General features: G+C 41.1%; 1 protein-coding gene across 2 annotated transcripts in view; it reads right to left on the reverse strand.

Moving 5' to 3' along the window:
• The window catches only part of TGFBI (transforming growth factor beta induced), a 167,031-nt gene that overhangs the window by 18,788 nt on the left and 127,257 nt on the right, over positions 1-20,986 (reverse strand). For both annotated transcript variants that reach the window (XM_075344546.1, XM_075344545.1), the window contains exon 15: positions 2,079-2,155. In XM_075344546.1, the coding sequence (XP_075200661.1) occupies positions 2,079-2,155 (77 nt within the window). The remainder of the gene's footprint in view (positions 1-2,078; positions 2,156-20,986) is intronic.

Below are 20,986 nucleotides of genomic sequence, written 5' to 3' on the forward strand. Positions count from 1 at the left end.
ACAAAGACAAGGAAAGAGACAGGGAAAGAGACAGAGACAGATGGGTAAAGAGACAAAGACAGACGGGGAAAAAGACAGATGGGGAAAGAGACAGACAGAAAAAGAGACAAAGACAGGGAATGCGACAGAGCAAGGGACAGATACAGGGAAAGATACAAAAACAGGGAAAGAGACAGAGACAAGGAAAAAGATAGGGAAAGAGACATACAAGGAAAGAGACACGGAAAAGAGACAAACACAGGGAAAGATACAGAGACAGACGGGGAAAAATACAGACGGGGAACGAGACAGATGGGGAAAGAGACAGATGGAGAACGAGAAAGACGGGGAATGAGACAGACAGGGAAAGAGACAGACGAGGAAAGAGCCTGACAGACAGACACAGAGATATAGAGATACAGACAGACACAGAGATAGAGAAACAGACAGAGAAACTGATACAGAGACAGACAGAGAGATAGACACAGAGAGATAGACACAGACAGACAGACATGGATAGAGAGAGACACACATGGATAGAGACAGACACACAGACAGACAGAGACAGACAGGGAAAGGGACAGAGACAGACAGACACAGAGCCAGACAGACACACAGAGACAGACAGACACACAGAAACAGACACACAGAGACAGACAGACACACAGAGACAGACACACAGAGACAGACACACAGAGACAGACACAGACAGAGACAGACACAGACAGAGACAGACACAGACAGACACAGACAGACACAGACAGAGACAGACAGAGACAGACAGAGAGACAGAGACAGACAGAGACAGACAGACAGACAGAGAGACAGAGAGACAGACAGAGAGACAGACAGAGAGACAGACAGAGAGACAGACAGAGAAACAGACAGACAGAGAAACAGACAGACAAACAGAGACTAGGAGACAGACAGAGAGACAGTTACTATCCCGGGCAACGCCCGGGTACTACAGCTAGTTATATATAAACCTTGTCTGACTAGTTTGCATGCATAAAGCATCCGAACTCTGAACCCAAACACTGACTTTTTATAAAGTCAGGGTGTTACGAACATCTCTAGTTTTGAGTAGGTTGGAAACAACTTTTCTTATACTTTTTGATGGAAACCTTCAGAAACTTGTATGTGCCTTACTGTGCAAACTGAAACTTTGTTGCCTGTTGCCACTAAATTTTGCCACAAGTATTTTGCAATCATTTGATGGTTTTGTACCACCTGAATAATTAGGAATCTTGTGGCTGCTGATGATAGCTACCACTTTTTGCCAAATCCAGGTGGAATAGCCAGTGTTCCTTTAGCTTTCAATTTCCAAGTAGATCCAATTTTAATTGTGCATTCATTCATTAGCTATTTTTATTATACTTTTTCTTTTTTGCACAAGACTATCATCTATTCTCTTAACATTTTAGACCATTCTCTTGACAAGTGATGACTATTAGTGCACTGCAGGCCATTGCCATGAGTAATGGAATACAATTCTTCATTACCTGTACCAGAGGCTGGTATCTAGTTAAGCATCATGTTTAAAGCCAGTAATGAGAGCCAAAGGGGTTCTACCTAGTACGAAGGTCTCAGGTCATGATGTGATGAGTAATTCGGAGACTGCAGTAGTCATTAAAATTTGCATTTAATAATGGATATGTAAAAAAACATGGTATGGATTGTATTCTCTTTGCAAACAGCAGACATTTTTGCAAATCTAGCTAATAAAATAATAATTTGCAATGGAGGTTGAATAATTTTGATTTCAATTATATATGTTGAATCTTGTCCCATGATAGTTACTTTAGCCCCTCAATCCCAGGTTTATGAAGTTTTGTCTTCACAGCGATGTTTGAGACAAGCCAAAGAATATTTATGTGGCCCTGCTGTTTGGATCATAGGAAATTGCATTGATAAACTATTACTAAGAATTCTATAACGATGGAATCTACTACTATAACAAAGTTATATTCCATTGCCAGAGAGGGAGAAACCTGTATTACTAGAGCAATTACTGGGAAGAGACTTGGCAAATGACTTCATGTCTCCATTATGGAGCTTCTCTGTAACAACCCTTTATTGTATTTATTAAACTAACATACCTTTGAATAAGCAGCAGCTTGTCTTAGGATATCAAGTCCAGAATCTGAAAGCTCATCTCCTCTTTCTAGGGATTTTGCTTGAAAAAAAAAAAGAATATCAATAAAACAGTACACATACAAATATAAACATACATAAGCAGTGCTCAAGTAGCCAGAGATGGATCAATATGCTGAGAATCGACTTCCAGTTGAATTTCCTTAAAATTACTGGTCCTCGCAAATACATACCATTTGCAATTTGGGACCAAAAGTCCCAGAAAGAGCTGAAGTTTAAATGAATAAAACACAAAATTATACTGAATTTATTCTTAAAAGCCTATACATCAATCTGCTCAGCTCCTCCTGCTTAGGGATGAGTGAACCTGAACTGTAATGTTCTGGGTTCTCCTGAACACCAGGTGTCCAGGTCCCGGACCCAAACACAGACTTTTACCTGTATGCCTGGTTCTTGTTCGGGTTTAGTCAGCCAGATAATAAAAAAGAAAAAAGGAAGGTTTCGCTTATTACATCTCATGCATATTCACTGCCTCCCCCAGCTACTGTCTGCGACAGCATTTGTAATTGGCTGCAGTCAGACTGCTGGCGTCTTTGATTGGTTGCACTCACATTGGCTGTCTGGGTCCACTAATGGAGTGTAAAAATGAATAAACAAATGAAATTAAATTACATAGGGTCCACAATATATTGATACGCAGAGCAGATAATGCATATGGTAAAGGCTCCCAGCTGTGCAAGTTATTTTGGCTGTGTAATAAATTAAATAATTAATTAAATAATTTAAAAAAGGGTGCGGTAAGCCCCAATTTTGATACTCAGCCAAGATAATGCCAACAGCTGGGGGTTCATATTATTAGGCTGGGAAGGCCCATGGTTATTGCCCCCCAACCTAAAAATAGCAGCCCACAGCTGCCCAGAATTGTCACATCCATTAGATGCGCTGTACCTGGCTCAGCCTGATTGTCTTCGTGCAGTGGCAATCAAATTAATATAGATAGCTGTGATTTGTCAAAAACCACAGCTGCCACTAAACCCCAGATTAGTCTATGAGACCCCTACCCATTACTAATCCTATAAATTAAAAGAAACACATACACACAAAAATCCTACATTAAAAAACACTCTCTCCAATTTATTTACCTCCAAAACACCCATGTCCAACATAGTCCACACCACGACGTTCCACGACGATTCCAACTCTGCTACATACTGAAGTTGCAGAGCGGGCACATTAGAGAACATGACCACCCACTGCGGCTTCAGGCAGATACTGACTGATACTGACACACATAGTGAACAGTGACATCACTGAGATTACCTGAGGTCACAGCTGGAGGTCCCCAAGGTACCCCACCTGTGACCACAAGTAAACTCCCTTCAGGTGATTACATCAGACCGGGGTGTTTTGGGGGTTATTAAATTGGAGAAAAAGGGTGTTTTCTTTTTTTAAATAAAGGACTTTTCTCTGTGTTTTTCAGTTATTCTTTACTTACAGGATTAGTAATGGGGGGCTCTCATAGATCCCTCCCCATTACTAATCCAGGGATTAGTGACAGCTGTGACTTTTGCCAAACCACAGCTGTCATTAACCCCTTATAATACTCCGATTGACAACACACCAGGGCACTTGGGATGAGCAGAGTAAAGTGCTGGAATTGTCACACCTAATGGATGCAACAGTTATGGGTGGCTGTGGGCTGCTATTTTTAGTCCAGAGGGCCTAATATTCATGGGTTTCCCCAGCCTGAGAATACCAGCCCACTGTTGTCAGCTTTATTTTGGCAAGGTATCAAACATGGGGGGACTGCACATCTTTTTTAAGAAAAAAAATATTTAAATAATTTTAAAAAAGCTGCTTGGTATCTCTTGTATTTTGATACACAGCCAAAATAATGAACATGTCTAGGGACTACAGCCTGTAGCCATATGCTTTATCTCTGCTGGGTATCTATACACAGGGGACTGTAGTCATTTTTTAAATTTATTTATTTATTTTTTCACCACTATAGGGATGCAGACAGCGTGTGTGATTGCAACCAATCATGTCACACAGGGTGGGGGCACAGTCTGACTGCAATCAATCACAGACTCGGGGACTGATGGTGGTTGGGGGAAGCCATGAGTATGCATGAGAGCTAATGATCAGACCCAGAAGCAGTGTTACAGCTGGGTGGGGGGTCGTTAAGTTTAACGATCCTGCTTTATTCATTATTTTCTTTCTTTTGAAGCCTTGTAGCCCTTACTAGCACCATTTTTATAACACATACTTTCGGGTCCTTTAGACATATATGGGGTTTGGCGTCCAGGGTCAAGTTTGGGGTCAGGTTCGGTTGCTGAAACCGATTTTTTTAACCCCTTGCTGGTTTGTCAAATCTGAATATCCACCAGTTCGCTCATCACTATTCCTGCTCCATAACATGTTATCTGCAGATTTGACTATACTTTCATGGTGACAAGTTCACTTTAACAGCAACTTTTTTTTTTAAACTCTTCACACACTTCAAACAGGAAGGGCAGCTTAATACCCCTCTGTCCTAATTTTTCCATTAAAAGAAAATCCTGGACATAATGCTTGTGTGTCACAGAGCTTCCTGGATTGTGAGGCAGCAAGCCATATAAAAGAAGAGCCAAGAAATAAATTCATAATCCAGAATTCAAAATATAGTGTAATAATCAGTCAGACCTACATACACCACTCGATTAAACCTCTGTTTACATAAAAGAGCTCATAGGGGACTTAATGATGTCCAAGGATACCTCAGAGTGTTAAACACATATTTTACAGCCAGTTAGAGCCTTTGTACTGGTTTGCGCTGGGATTCTAAGCCCATGTCCTTATACTGGTACCCCTCACTGATCAATAGAATAGGAGTCTAAGTCATCTGTTCCTAGAGAGTGTGAATAGAGCTGTAATATCACATATGCACTACTGCTCTATTCAAATCCTCAGACTGGCTAAGTACGAGTTAACTGAGTCCTTTTTTTTATTTAAGTGGGTCTGAGGTTTGAAAAATTCAGATTTATATTTCAAAAATATTTAGTGAACATTGTTTAATTTCCTTTACACTTCACAAATATTTCCTACTTTGTGTAGGCATGTTGCATTAAATCCCAATTCAATACATTTAAGTTTGGGGGCATAATGGGGAAAGGTTAATAAATACCTTAATACGGCATAGAATATGATGATTTGTATACAGCTCAGTCATTTCTAATATTTGCCAGCAAAATTGTCCTTCTTTGTATCAAACCTATCTTAACAGTCAAGTGAACTATATTCAATTTAACAGGATCTTGTCACAGGGTGAGCAACTTCAATAGCATTATTAATTGATACGACAGCTCACCTTGTGGCAAAAGATTTATTGACTTCAAGCATGCCTTTCATTTTAGACCTACAAGTCTCTTGGTAAGAAAGAATGTGTTTATTATTGCATTCTTTACAAGAAATTGATTTATCGGTGCCACATAGAAATTTTAAATACATTTGTGTTTTCCTGGTACCTTTTCTACTACTGCTGCGGGAAACAGTTGTCATGTGGCAGTAGATCTGTTTCAGTGTGCCAGAATTACGTTGGGCACTGTGAGTTAGGAAATACTGTATATGTATTTTTTGTACATTATGTGCTGTAATGTGCATACACTAAGGATTGATAAATGTACATTCTGCTTTGTACTTTGCCATCTACTGGTCATTGTATACATATGAAAATTAGGTATTCAATCTCCTCATTACAAGCTACCAAAGAAACTTCCTGTGAGCTGTCACAAACCAGTCCAGTCCAGTCTAGTCCAGCAGGAGAAAGAACTACTGCTCCCAGAATCTCTATTCCAGTCTATGCTGAGGAGACATCCTTCTCCATATAATTTCCTCCACAAAGTAGTAAAGCTTTCCATAGTCAGGAGAGATAAGGTGCCTTTGGTGGGAACTAATGATGAGCAAGCACTAAAATTGGAATGCTCAAGTGCTCATCTCGAGTAAAGAGTATAATAGACGTCAATGGGAAACTCAAGGATTTTTCCAAAAGACCCTCCCAGGGTGCCTGATTGGCATGAAAATAGCTTATATTATCATGTTTTGTCAGGAAAACGCAGCTGAAAAAACTTCCATTTTTTATTGCCTTGTGTGTTTTTTTCACATGCTTTTTTCCATGCTGCTTTTTGTGCTTCTTTAATCATGGCGACCGTGTGGGGTTCAGGCACTGTACCCCCACGATCACCACCGTGTCTTCGGCTTAGGTTACAGCCGGGACCAAGCTCTCTCTTCTCGAAGCGGTGCCCGTGCCATTCCCGTCACTTTAACCCCCCTGAATGCTACGATCAGTGCGATCGCAGCATTCACAAGGCAGGGAGAAGAATTTGTTACCTCTCCCTGATGATCTGGTCCCTGGAATGCGATCACAGGGACTCGATTGTTGACATGGTAACCCTGGGTCATCACCATGGCAACTCCGGGTTACTAAACTTCAGAAAGCTTCACACACCATGCTGTATGCATAGTGTTTGAAGCGAAGTGCTGAGCTATAATCCCCTGTACTGATAAAGCATTGCAGGAGATTATAGAAATGCCTGAAATAAACACAGAAACAATTGACATGCTGCTTCTTTACTCAGCAACAAAATCTGCAAGAAAAAAGAAGCAGCGTGTGCACAATTCTCATGGACTTTAATGGGATGCTTTTTCCATCATTTTATTGATTTAAGAAGCAAGAAAAAACACAAGAAAAACGCAACATGGCCCTGGCAAAAATTATGGAATCACTTGGTTCTGAGGATGTTCATTCAGTTGTTTACTTTTGTTTAAAAAAAGCAGATCACAGACATCGCACAAAACTAAAGTAATTTCAAATGTAAACTTTCTGGCTTTAAGAAACACTAAATAAAATCATGAAAACATAATGTGCTAACCAGTAATAGTTACTTTTCAAGACCAAAAAGGGGGACAAATTATGGTATCACTCAATTATGAGGAAAAAAATTAAAGAATCATGATAAATAAACAAACAAAAGAACACTCCAATACATCTGTAGTATTTTGTTGCACCACCTCTGGCATTTGTAACAGCTTGCAGTCTCTGAGGCATGGACTTAATGAGTGACAAACAGTACTCTTCATCAATCTGGCTCCAACTTTCTCTGATTGCTGTTGCCAGATCAGCTTTGCAGGTTGGAGTCTTGTCATGGACCATTTTCTTCAACTTCCACCAAAGATTTTCAATTGGATTGAGATCCGGACTATATGCAGGCCATGTCATTGACCTTATGTGTCTTCTTTCAAGGAATGTTTTCACAGTTTTTGGTCTATGGTGGGATGCATTATCATATTGATAGATGATTTCATCATCCCCAAACATCCTTTCAAATGATGGGATATGAAAAATGTCCAAAATTTCAATGTAAACTTGGGTATTTATTGAAGATGTAACTACAGCCATCTCCCCAGGGCCTTTTACCTGACATGCAACCCCATACCATCAATGACTGTGGAAATTTACATGTTCTCTTCAGGCAGCCATCTTTTTATTCTTTAGCTTTTCTGTATGTAAATCCCATTTCCTTTAGGCGGTTTCTTACATTCGGTCACAGGCATTAACTCCAGTTTCCTCCCATTCGTTTCTCATTTGTTTTGTTGTGCATTTCCTGTTTTGGAGACATATTGCTTTAAGTTTCCTGTCTTGACGCTTTGATGTCTTCCTTGGTCTACCACTATGTTTGCCTTTAGCAGCCTTCCCATGTTGTTTGTATTTGGTTCAGATTTTAGACACCGCTGACTGAACAACCAACATCTTTTGCAACATTGTGTGATGATTTACCCTCTTTAAGAGTTTGATAATCCTCTCCTTTGTTTCAATTGACATCTCTCATGTTGGAGCCATGATTCATGTCAGTCCATTTGGTGCAACAGCTCTCCAAGGTGTGATCACTCCTTTTTAGATACAAACTAACAAGCAGATCTTATTTGATGCATGTGTTAGTTTTGGGAATGAAAATTTACAGGGTGATTCCATTAATTTTTCCTCATAATTGAGTGATTCCATAATTTTTTCCCCTGTTTGATCTTAAAAAGTAACCGTTACTGGCTAGCACATTATGTTTTCATGATTTTTTTAGTGTTTCTTAAAGCCAGAAAGTTGCCATTTGAGATGACTTTAGTTTTGTGCCATGTCTGTGATCTGCTTTTTTTTTTAAACAAAAGTAAACAACTGAATGAACATCCTCAGAGCCAGGTAATGCCATAATTTTTGCCAGGGGTTGTAATAGTATAAAAGAGTTTTCTGGGTATTTTTGGTGCTTTATATTTACTTGATGGATGTTGGATTTTTCTATACATTTGTTATGCTTTTTAATATTGTATTTAATATATTGGGTAAGAAATAAACTTCACCTTTGTACTTCAGGATATCGTAAACATTTATATGAGCATCCTGATTACCACTTAAGGCTTAACTTTTAGGTACAGAATATAAATTGATATACCTATATTTTGATAATTTTGATGTATACCTCTGCTTTTTTATTTTGGTATATATGTTTTTGTTTTTTTTGGGGGTATTGGAGCCCCTTTGCATATAAATATCTCTAGAATGCAACAATGTAGAGGTCCAGCACTAACCGCTTTCCCACTAGCTTCACTTGGCAACAATGTTACTGATAGTAAAAAGTAGGACTATAGGCGGTGCACTGCACAGAGTAAAAACTCATGACAATGCAAAAATAGTAAGAACTGAAGCGACAGCACTCACCATTTGTGTCCACGAGTCTTTATTTTAAATTCATAAGATCACCAAATTGCAGGGTGCAAGGCCTGTTGAACACCTGTTGAAGCGTGGCTTGACATGCACGAAACGGCCATTGTCCGGATGTTCCCAACTCCCCCTTCCCTGCTCCCCACAATTTGGTGATCTTATGGATTTATGGACACAAATGGTGAGTGCTGCTGCTTCAATTCTTTCTATTTTTGCATATAAATATTTCTATATATAGTTGTGCCTTAGTAACTTGTTGGTCATTCACATACCGCATTTAGCTCTCAAGGATCAATAACATCTTTATGTTATGTTGAGTATGTCAATGTCTGTTCATGTTCTACCCCATTCACTAATGTGAGGTGAATTGCAAACTTCTGTACATAAAGCCGTGTTCAATTCATTATGGCAATTTTTTACATAGATACAGACTGCATGCATTACACTAACAATGCAGATCTTGTCTACCCTCTTAGAGTTTAGGATTTATTAGTTGAAAACTAAGAAAAACAGCGTGACGTCCAATGCCTTCTCATGTTGCAGGTTTCTTTCAGTCCATCATCAATGTACAGATATCATACACCACTGGTTGTTCTCCATAGGCCTTAAAGAAAATCTGTCAGCAGGTTTTTGCTATGTAATATGACAGCAGCATGAAGTAAGGATAGAGACCCTGATTCCAGCAATGTAACAGTTAGGCTACTTTCACATCAGCGATTTTTTTTTGCCTGTAGGCAAAAAAACACAAACCACATCTGACTGGATCGTGTGGATTGAATGTGCAACGCATGCAAGCGCAATTGTTATTTTACCGGATCGTTCTACAGCGGGACACAGAATTTATCGGCCGGCACTGGAGTCAGCTGATCGAGAGTCAGCTGAACTATTGATCTCACAGCCCGCACACGCTGTGATGGATGCAGGTTAACAGCATTCACTGGCTGCTGCCGATCACGTGTGACCGTGTGCAGGCTGTGTGGTCATGAGTTCAGATCAGATGACTCCAGTGTCTGCCGATTACTTGTTCTGTATCCCACTACATCTATCGCAGAGTGAGCGGGCTGTGAGGTCAGATGAGTTCAGATCAGCGGACTCCAGTGCAGTCCAAACTCAGCTGACCTCACAGCCCGCACATGTTGCGATGGATACAGGGGGACACAGAACAAGTAATCGTCCGACACTGGAGTCAGCTGAGCTGATTACTTATTCTGCTAGCTGTGTGGTCAGGAGAAGGGATGAGTGAGCAAGAAAATGCTCGGGTGCTCAATGGGCGAAGCCCATGTCTATTTTGTTTTTTTTGTTTTATTTAAATTCATTAAAAAATAAGAAAAAAACAAAAACCCCGAACACATAACCCAAACCCTAGGGTTAGGGGTAAAAAAAAAAATGTGTGGGCTCCCGCTGCATTTTTTATTGCTAATGGTAACTCAATCAGCTACTGGATGCTAACCCCGACTGCTTGATCTTACTTTCACTGGCAATGGAAAATCCAGATAACAGAGAGAGATAGAGACAGGTTTTTCATATGCCGCGCCAATGATCACCGATTAGATTGATAGAATTAATGTATCTTTATTTTGCACAGGTCTACGCATGTTTGGAGGCTCAGCTCCCTTCCTCAGGACCGTCAGGCACAAAAAAACATCAAATCCAGGGAAGCCCTTTTTTTTTAAATCTTTTGCCCAAAAGCGAAAAAAAAAAAAATGACGTGGTCTTCACTCTATTTTTTATGCTAGCCAGGTACAGCAGGCAGGTACAGGCTGCCCCTAACCCCCAGTTGCCTATTTGTACCCAGCTGGAAACAATAAAAATATAGGGAAGCCCTTTTTTTAATTATTTCATGAATTTCAAAAAACCACGGGGTCTTCGACCAATTTTTGTGTCCAGCCAGGTACAACTAGGCAGCTGGTGCTTGGAATCCGCAGCGCAGGGCGGCCCGAGCTTTCTGGGGCCCCCCGCTGAGAATTGCAGTCCGCAGACATCCCAGAAAATGTGTCTTTCATAAAAGAGCCATCTTCTGGCGCTGTATCTAACTCTGGCAGCGGCCCTAGTGCTGGGTGGCACGCTGGGTAATAAGGGGATAATACCAGCTTTGTTTCACCAGCTGGTATAAAGCCCAAGATTCTTAGTGTCAGGCCAAGTTTGACCCAGTCATTAGGAATCTCCAATAAAGGGTTAAAAAAAAAAGCACACAGAGACAAAATAGTTTATTAGAAATAAATACACATACACTTTATTAGAAATAAATACAGAGACACACTTAGGGACTTCATCTTTATTTCTCCTTCTAACCCCTCCACAATCCTGGTCTTCTGTCTGAGTGAGAGAGATTTCTGTACTGACCATACCAGGCTGCTTTCTGGGCATGCTCAGTACAGAAAACAGGATCCTGTCTATCAGAATGCGGTGACTTCTGGTAGAGCAGGATATGGCTCATTGAAATGTATTGCAGGTACCGCTGCAATCTAACAGATCCAGTGACATGCAGTATTTTGCCTGAGGACAAAAACGCTGCAAGTAGCGTTTTTGAAAAAAGGTAAAATAACGCAAAGCACCGGATCTAGTGTGTGCCGCACACAACCGCATGTGACCGCACATTGCCGTGATTCCATTGCAAATACATTGAAATGACAATGCATTTGTAAAGCATTGCGGCAAAAAATCCATTTGTGGCCCAGTTAAAAAAACGCTGATGTGAAAGTAAGCTTACTGGTGACTATATACTGTATTTATGGTCAGTTTGCCCTGGTGCTGTGCTAGCAGAGCTCACTTGTTGATTTGTGTAATGATCATCAATCATAGTATAGTGACAAAAGCTGGTAATCAGTAGTGTGGGTTGAGGTTGGATTAAAAGGCACAAGGCCAGTTGTCCTATAGTGATAATCTTCTACTGATAAAACGCTAATTTTATTGAAACAGCTAAACAAAGCCGAATAAGGCCTTGTGCGCACGCTGCATTTCTTGGGTGCAGTTTTGTTCCCAGAAGTGTATGGATTGTCTTCCCCAGCTAAGGCTATGTGCGCACAGTGCGTTTTTTCGTGGCATTTTTGCGCGTTTCGGGTGCGTTTTTGGCCTCAAACCTGCATGACTTTGCTTCCCCAGCAAAGTCTATGAGTTTTCAATTTTGCTGTCCGCACACAACTGTTTTTTTAAGCTGCGTTTTTGAGCTTAAAAAAAATAATGGACATGTCAATTCTTTCCTGCGTTTTTCTGCGTTTTCCCCCCATGCAATGCATTGGAAAACCGCAGAAAAATGCAGAGATCAAAAACGCAGCAAAACGCAGCCAAAAACCAACCAAATCGCGGTAAAAACGCATGCGTTTTTTGCCGCGTTTTTGACGCGGGTGCGTTTTTGTGCATTTTTAGCGGCCAAAAATGCACAAAAACGCAGCGTTAAAAAAACGCAGTGTGTGAACTTAGCCTCAGTCTCTGATATTTCAGTTTTTCTGTCCGCACGTTGCAGTTTTTTGGGCTGTGTCTTTCTGGTGACCACAAAGATGCAGCATGTCAATTTTTTCTGTGTTTTCACCTGCATTTTTGAGCCCTTCCAGTCAAAAGATTTGACTTGAAAGCGCACTGGGCAAAATTGCGGTAAAAAACGCAGCAAAATGCGGCACAAAATGCATGTTGAGCGTGCGTTTTTTTGGGACCAAAAATCTGCATCTTTGTGGTCACCACAAAGATGCAGCGTGTGCACATAACCTAAGTAACCCATAACTGGTCTCTGCCCTTACATCAAGGTACTATCAGATTACATAGCTAAACCCTGCATCAGATTTTTTTCAATACTGCTTGATTCACCTGACACTCACTTTGAGACAGCGGAAACAGTGGTATGAGGTCTCAAGCCCAGTGTTACCAATTGTCCAGAAATTCCAGGACAGTCTGTAAAAATAGGGCACTTTTTTGCCCTGTCACGCTTTTACAGTTTAAAGTGAATGCTACTAATCTCATCAGAATTATAGCCTGTAGGCGTGGATCCCCTACAATCACAATGATGTATTATGATTTTCTAATGTGTCCATTAAAAATATTGATTGTCCTTGATTTTTTGTATAAGCTGTCCAGAAAAAAATAAAAAAATCAAGTTGGCAACTCTGCTCAGGCCCAAGGTGGAAACGTTTATGGACAGTTGGGCATGGCCAAGTTTACAACCTATGTTCGTCCAGAATTAGTGAAAAGGAGCTTGGGGTGTTAACTTGTTTTGTGTTTTTATTTTTTTTTTCCAGTTTTTGGTTTTAAACCATTCTCTTTTTGTTTTCTTAGATGCTCATATTTCCCAAGGAAGAGTATGGCGAGAGGATTTAACATCCATATCCACATCTTTATGTATTTATTTCATTAGTTGCTCTGCAAATTAAGCAAGTTACAGAGTCTCCAAAGTAGGATTTTTCTCAGTTGTTTAGTTTTAGAAAACTAGAACAAAATCTAACAGTTGTGCAGATGATGAATCATAGGTATATAATTAGGAGCGTATATTGTTTCATAATGATCCTGCACTATCTACCAATTACATCTGCATGTGTTATGATTAGAACTGAACCAGATTTCAATTTCATTCATTCCCAGTCTTTATCTGGAAAATGCCAAGTTCTGACAGTTATTGAGCCAAATGACTTTAGCATATGCTAAAAAACTGTCAGCCGAGCCATTTCTCAATGATGTTAGCTTTAGCACTCTGCAAGATAAGTGTGAGACACCTATGGAACATAGTATATATTAAAACTTTGGTCTGTATGTGGAAATACTTAAACTGACAGGGATAGATTTACAGGGAAAGTTTCTGCTCTTTGGGTGAATACATGGCAATTACTGCACATAGATTTGATAGCATAGATTCACATGAAAAGTGCTGTATATAAAGTACGACTAACATTAAAGGCACTTTAGAAGTAAGTACTTTTATATAGAAAAGCATGGGAGAGAAATTCTCTTAGTCTGTCTTTTCTACTTTTAGACAAAACTGGCTGCAGAAAATGGGAGAAAAAGTATAGTACATTTCATCAAAAAGATAAAGTTCCCTCAATGGGTTTTCGTGAGGCTTTTTATGCTTTGTATTTTCACTGCTTAGAAAAAGTGGATGGGATTTATAGAAAACTCATGGCCACTGTACAATTTTTTAAGGCCTCTTTCACACGTACGTGCCTCCGGTACGTGTTTGACAGTTTTCTCATGTATCGGAGACACGTACACACGTGGACCTATGTATTCCTAATGGTTTGGACACACAAGTATTTTGGAACAGAACGTGTGTCCGATCCGTACTTACGTGTGTCCGTGTGTTTCTCACGCTGACATGTCCGTTTTTCTCTGGCATCACGAATGTCACACGGCCTGCACCAGTACTACACGGATGTAGTGTGGATGCGGTCCCATGTGACACGCGCCGGAGAAAACTCACATGTCAGAGAAAAAAATAACAAATCTTTCCTCACCTTCTCCTGCCCTCCTGTCTCTGCCGCTGCTGTCACTTGCTGCCGACCGCCGCTCATTATGCTCATTTAGTATTCACTTCACTGCGGCCGGAAGCAGCAGAAGCGGGGAGTCGGCAGGACCGGAGACCGAAGATCAGTACCCTGGACAGCAGCAAGGACCACGTGAGTATGCAAATTACCGGTTCTCCATGTGTTATCGCGGATAGCACACGTAGAACACATGTGGGCCGCACGTACCGGAGACACGTACTTACCAAACGCAACACGCAGGGAAAATACGTTTCTTGTGGCACGTGCGTGATTTTCACGTATGTGTGACAGAGGCCTAATGCAGTATAAACTGACCTGCGGATTGTGTTTGAAATCTACAACATGTCAGTCTCTCTTGTGAGTACAAAAGGATTTTCCCAAAATAATTATATTAGATGTAAAAAAATCCACAAGTAAAAAACGCATATGCATTGTTAGTACATTTCCACTGCAGAAACACAATAAAAGCGAATGGAATCTACAGAATCGATCAACTTTTGTAAAAGCCAAATACCAGGAAGTAGTAAAAACAAATAAAAAAGGACAAAAACCACATCATCTGATATGTTATAAAAACACATGTAAAAACAAACTCACAAACACAATGAAAAAAAATACAAGTAACCTAATTGGCTAATAGATGCAGAAATGTTAAAGAAAATCTGCAACATAATTCTCATAATTCTCATCATGGGAATGTAGCTACAAATTTCTATATATGCTCCAATTCCCAAGTTGTGAATGTAAAGACTACACTAAGTGGCAAAATTGTACATGTGAAATATATCACCATCTCTATATACAGGGAAGGGGACGACTGGACTTTGTTAGAAAATATATCTCATAAACATATCTCATAAACTTTATTCTGTAGGGTTTACCATCTAGAATTGGCTAGAAATCTTTGGAGTTTGGTGTTCATTGCGTCCGTGGTATCAGTATCAGTTTTCCTGTGAAGTGACTAATTATAACTAATAAAAATAAAGCCATTTTTTCACCAGTTCATACTGCAAAACCGGCTAACCAAATTTAAAAAATGCAACATTTCATAATTTTCTGGTTCCTTCTGGTTTTCCTTTCCTTGAATAGTCCTAAACAGCAACACAACTGATGTGCCAGATGCAAAGGAACAATATAACTTAGAAAACTATGGAATCAGTTCCCATACAAGCTGGATGGCTAAATAAATGGAGACAAGCCCTAACATATCACTGCAGGATCAGACTCTATATTTGTAGTCAATTTGTCTTTAATCAACAACGTAGTGTTTTGTTGTACTTTAGATACATTAGAACTGGGATGAGGAAGCTCCAACCTGCGGACCATTTAAGGCTCACCATGTTATTTCCTCTGAACTCTGGGCAGATTCCCAGGCACCGCAATGCTTGCATCACTTGTCCTATTTTGCCAGACACTGGCATTTTCATTTATAATTAGACTGCAAGCATGCAGCATTTACTATTGAACCCTACAGTACATGCAACAAAGAATTATGCCCTGTCACTGGCCAGTACCAGCTTCAGGAAATTCTTTGTGTGCAGAGTTAGTGCACTCTGAACTCCTGTTCCTGTGTAGGCAGCAGTCACAGTCTCCTGTGTGATGTATATTTAACAGTCTATGTATCCATTGTGATGTCGATCCAGCAGTCTCAGTGTCTCTAATGTGATGTAAATACAGCACTCCCAACGTCTCTTAAGTGACGCATACATTTCAGTCACAGTGTATCCTATGTAACATACATACACTAGTCCCAGTATGTCCTATGTGATGCATATATACCATTTCCAGTGTCTCATATTGGATGTTTATACACCAGTCCCTGTGCCTCTTATGTGATGTATATGTTCCAGGTCCAGTGTCTCATATGTCATGTACACAGTAGTCCCAGTGTCTCCTTTGGGATGTATATACACCAGTACCAATTTTTCATATGTTATGTACATGGCAGTCTTGGTTTTTACTATGCGTTGTATATCCAGAAGAGCCTCAGTGTAACCTATGAGTTCCATGCAGAAGATCTTCCAGTGCTTGAGTTTTATAAATCTTATGTGATCAGTGATGAATTTTACAGTTTAAGGAGACATGCTTTCACGGGTGTGTCACGGGTAACAGACAGTCCTGTGTTAGGGCACAGTGTTTATCTGGGCAAAATGTTCAATGACTCTAATATTTCTGTTGTTACTATTCAGTGTACTAGGTATCTCTTCTGCTGGGTTTTCATCCCTTTCCCTCTAGGACCATGCAAAGCTCCTCTTCCCTTCAGCTGCTAATCATCTATATTTCCCCTTGGGTTTAAATACTCTCATTTTCCTTGGACTTGTGTTTGTGATATTGAGTTGCTTCACAAGCTTTGGATGTAAGCAGACTGCTTGCATTCATCTGTAGGATCGTTGCTGCACTTTGCTGAACTTCTTCCTGAGGCATCTGAAGATAAGTTGTTCATGTGCTTTCTCCATGTGTGTGCTCCCTGTGTCTCCTTTAGTGTTTAGTGAGGTCGATGAAGAGCGCATCCCACCCATTTCCCATTTAGGTCCCAGCTCTAGGTTCATCCCAGGGTCAGGTATAATACTCAGGTGGTTAGGGACCTCAGGGATCAGCAGTAGGTTTGGTCAGGGGGTCACAATTAGAGTTGAGCGCGGTTCGCGGTTCAAGGTTCTCAAGTTCTAGGCTCGAGTGATTTTGGGGCCTGTTCTAGATCGAACTAGAACTCGAGCTTTTTGCAAAAGCTCGATAGTTCTAGAAACGTTCGAGAAAGGTTCTAGCAGCAAAAAAACAGCTAATTCCTAGCTGGCTTTCCGCTGTAATAGTGTAAGTCACTCTGTGACTCACACTATTATGACATTTCAGTGTATAGTGTGCGTGAACAGCGCCTTCAGAACACTGCTGTTTGTATAATGGCGATCGCCATTTTTTTTTTTTTCCTTGTCTTCCGTCCCTAAGCGCGCGCGTCTTGTGGGGCGGGCCAGCATGTCAGCCAATCCCAGACACACACACAGCTAAGTGGACTTTTAGCCAGAGAAGCAACGGCATGTGTGATAGGATGTCCATGTCACATGTCCCTGCATTATAAAAACGAGTATCTGCCCGTCCGGACGCCATTATCTCTTCTGCGTCCTTGGTGTCAGACATCACTGGCGCAGCTCCGTCCTTTGTCCTATCGCCGATACTGGATACGCTGGACAGCATAGGGATAGCACTATCTATCAGTCCTTTTAAGGGCTCGTACCGGCAGGGTCAGAGCCATAGGTGACAGGTCCTGAAAACAGAGACAGCGTCTGTGTAGCTAAGGTCAGGGATTTCGTCGCTGCATTTCCCCATTAGGAGGGAATAGAAAGGCAGGCTTCCATTCCTCTACCCAGAGCCCCACAATCCTGGCACTGTACCCTCCTGTCCTCTGCACACTCCAACTCATTATAACTAAGCCATTATACTAGCAAACAGTCAGTGTACCTAGTGGCATCCTAAACGTGGCTATTGGACTTTTGTGTAGTCACACTAGTGGAAAGATATTTGCAGCACGTCTGCCTGCATTGCACACTCAAACTCTTTTTAACTAAGCCATTATACTAGCAAACAGTCAGTGTACCTAGTGGGATCCTAAATGTGGCTATTGGACTTTTGTGTAGTCACACTAGTGGAAAGATATTTGCAGCACGTCTGCCTGCATTGCACACTCAAACTCTTTTTAACTAAGCCATTATACTAGCAAACAGTCAGTGTACCTAGTGGCATCCTAAACGTGGCTATTGGACTTTTGTGTAGTCACACTAGTGGAAAGATATTTGCAGCACGTCTGTCTGCATTGCACACTCAAACTCTTTTTAACTAAGCCATTATACTAGCAAACAGTCAGTGTACCTAGTGTCATCCTAAACGTGGCTATTGTACTTTTGTCTAGTCACACTAATGCAAAGATATTTGCAGCACGTCTGCCTGCATTGCACACTCAAACTCTTTTTAACTAAGCCATTATACTAGCAAACAGTCAGTGTACCTAGTGGCATCCTAAACGTGGCTATTGTACTTTTGTCTAGTCACACTAGTGCAAAGATATTTGCAGCACGTCAGCCTGCATTGCACACTCAAACTCATTGTTACTAATACATTATAATACCAAAAATTGAGTAAACTTAGTGGCATACAAGAAGTGGCTGTTGTACTCCATTAATGCCCCACTGGTGCAAATCTATGTGCAGCACCTCTGCATGACACCCTCCTGCTCTGTTTTTAATAAGCTATAATGATAGCAAAAAATACTGCCATTTAGTGGCATCATAGAACTGGCTGTTGTATTCCATTAGTGCCCCACTGGTGCCAAGCTATTTCTAGCACCTCTGCATGACACCCTCCTGCTCTGTTTTTAATAAGCTATAATTATAGCACAAAATACTGCCATTTAGTGGCATCATAGAACTGGCTGTTGTATTCCATTAGTGCCCCACTGGTGCCAAGCTATTTCTAGCACCTCTGCATGACACCCTCCTGCTCTGTTTTTAATAAGCTATAATTATAGCAAAAAATACTGCCACTTAGTGGTATACAAAAAATGCCTGTAGGACTCCTTTATTGTGCCACTGGTGCCAAGCAATCTCAAGCACCTCTGCATTCTACACTCATGCCCATTTTGCTATGCTAATTTTATAGCAAACTCAGGGAATTCCTTGCTGCATTTGATCATTACGAGGGATAGAAAGTGAAGCTTCTTTTACTGTCCTGGTACCCACAGAACACGGCCACTGTACCCATCTGTCCACTTTTGCCACGCTATTTAATTTGCACAAAGAGCTGACTCTTTTTCTGCCTTCCTAAAATTGTCTGGAATACTAAGTTAGTGTTCCTTTGCTGCCAAGCAAGGTACAACACATGTGCATTCTACACTCCTTTCCATTTCTGGAATGCAATTATTAACTGCAGGTAGTCCAGGCAATCTGTGACGAAGGTGCAGGCGTGGATATAATGTAGCCTGCATCCAATGATGGTTCTCTCGATGTCTGACAGCTCAACAATACCTTCTGTTTCCACTTCCAAAACAAGTGATGACCTGCCAATCACACTCCCTGTTGCGGGTTAAGGAGTGGAAGTTCAGTGTGAAAAACCATGTGTGACTGCTGTCCCCACAGTCACAGAGGATGAAGAGCACGCAGATGCACTTGATGGGGCAGGCGGTGGTTGCACAGGCATGCTAGTCCGCATTGTAGCACAGTGAAATTCACATTGCGACTTATGCTTCATTTTAAGTCGTGTACAGGGTGGGCTCCCAAGTATGCAGCAAAACCAGGCAAAAGGAAAAGGACTCTAGCCAGTTGGGTTCATAAATGATTGTTTAACTTTACCAAAACAAACAATAAGAACCATGCATACAATTAAAATAATTGAACAATCTATTCTGTTGCCTACTACCTGCTAATCCCTCTGTGTAGCAGTAATTGTGTGTTTGTGCGTGTGTGTGTGTGTGTGTGTGTGTGTGTGTGTGTGCGAACACGACTTACCAGTGGCGCATCACAAGAGCTTCCAAGTTATCTACCTAAACATAGACAAAACACATGACCCCCCCTGAATACCTTTGTTAGCTGAAGCCTCACAGATATTGCAGATGATAACAGTGTGACTGCAAACCACACAGCTCTGCAACACAGTCATGGAAATCTTGAAAAGCAACAGTCAATGCAAACATGTGTTGCTGTCCCTCTATGATTTAAACTGTACGTGACAATTTGACAGTGCAGAGGCAGCAAGTCTTATTGTCTATATAGTCGGCCTACCCAGAACAGATATGTGTTTTGCTAATAAAACAAAGTGTTTTGTGCCCGCATTATTGTCTGGGCACAGCCTACCGTACCCGGGTACTGTGATGTCCAGTTGCCAGAAATACAGACTTTACGCTCCTCTCACGGTAAACAGTATAGACAGCACTGTAAGAATGTTGGTCTGTGGCACAGGATGCTGCTCACTGACGTTACAGTGCTCATCATCAAAGTACAACACAACTCCCCTCACAATTGAACAAAGTGTTTCCGCGGTGGCTCCTTGCTGTAACACACACCTTTAGCTTTTCATTCTGTTCATAGACACCATCTCCAAGTCCACCCCCGAAGAGCAATTTTCTATTGCTATAGTGACCAAAGGCAGATCCAAAAAAACAGCAGCCCCTTGTGTGTAGTCTGCAACAATGCATGCAATGAACGGCAAATAAGCATATTGCGTTGACAGTTGCTAAAGCTGAGCAATACACCTTCACGCTGTCAATTCATATCCATGTGATACTTCATGGAGGAAGTACTCAAAAGTGTGAGTTTTTGCCTTCTACTTACAGATTGTTGACAAATCTTACAGATTCCATGACTTGGGTGATCCTTTGCGATGTCCAAAAATTCACAGGCTAGGAAAGGCTTACAGCCCATGCGACCTGCATAGCCAACACGACATCTGCTCAGAGTCAAAGTTGTGGTCCAGGATTCAGTTGTTGACGTGCTTCCAGTACTTTGTCTCTGGCCAGGAAGACGCAACGTAACCTCGTCGTCAGTAGCATCCTCCTCCACCTCCTCTGCTGACCTCATCGACTGGCTGACTTTGGTTTGACAGTAAGTGTTGTCTCCAACCTCATCAATAACCCTGTGTGTTTTCATTCCCCTCGTCCTGAGTCCTCCGAGACAACCTCTTCCTGCCCTGACCGAATAGTAAAGTTGTCCTTCCAATCAGG

This window comes from Anomaloglossus baeobatrachus, chromosome 4 (genome assembly GCF_048569485.1).
Source record: "Anomaloglossus baeobatrachus isolate aAnoBae1 chromosome 4, aAnoBae1.hap1, whole genome shotgun sequence".
In the NCBI taxonomy this organism is placed as follows: Eukaryota; Metazoa; Chordata; class Amphibia; order Anura; family Aromobatidae; genus Anomaloglossus; species Anomaloglossus baeobatrachus.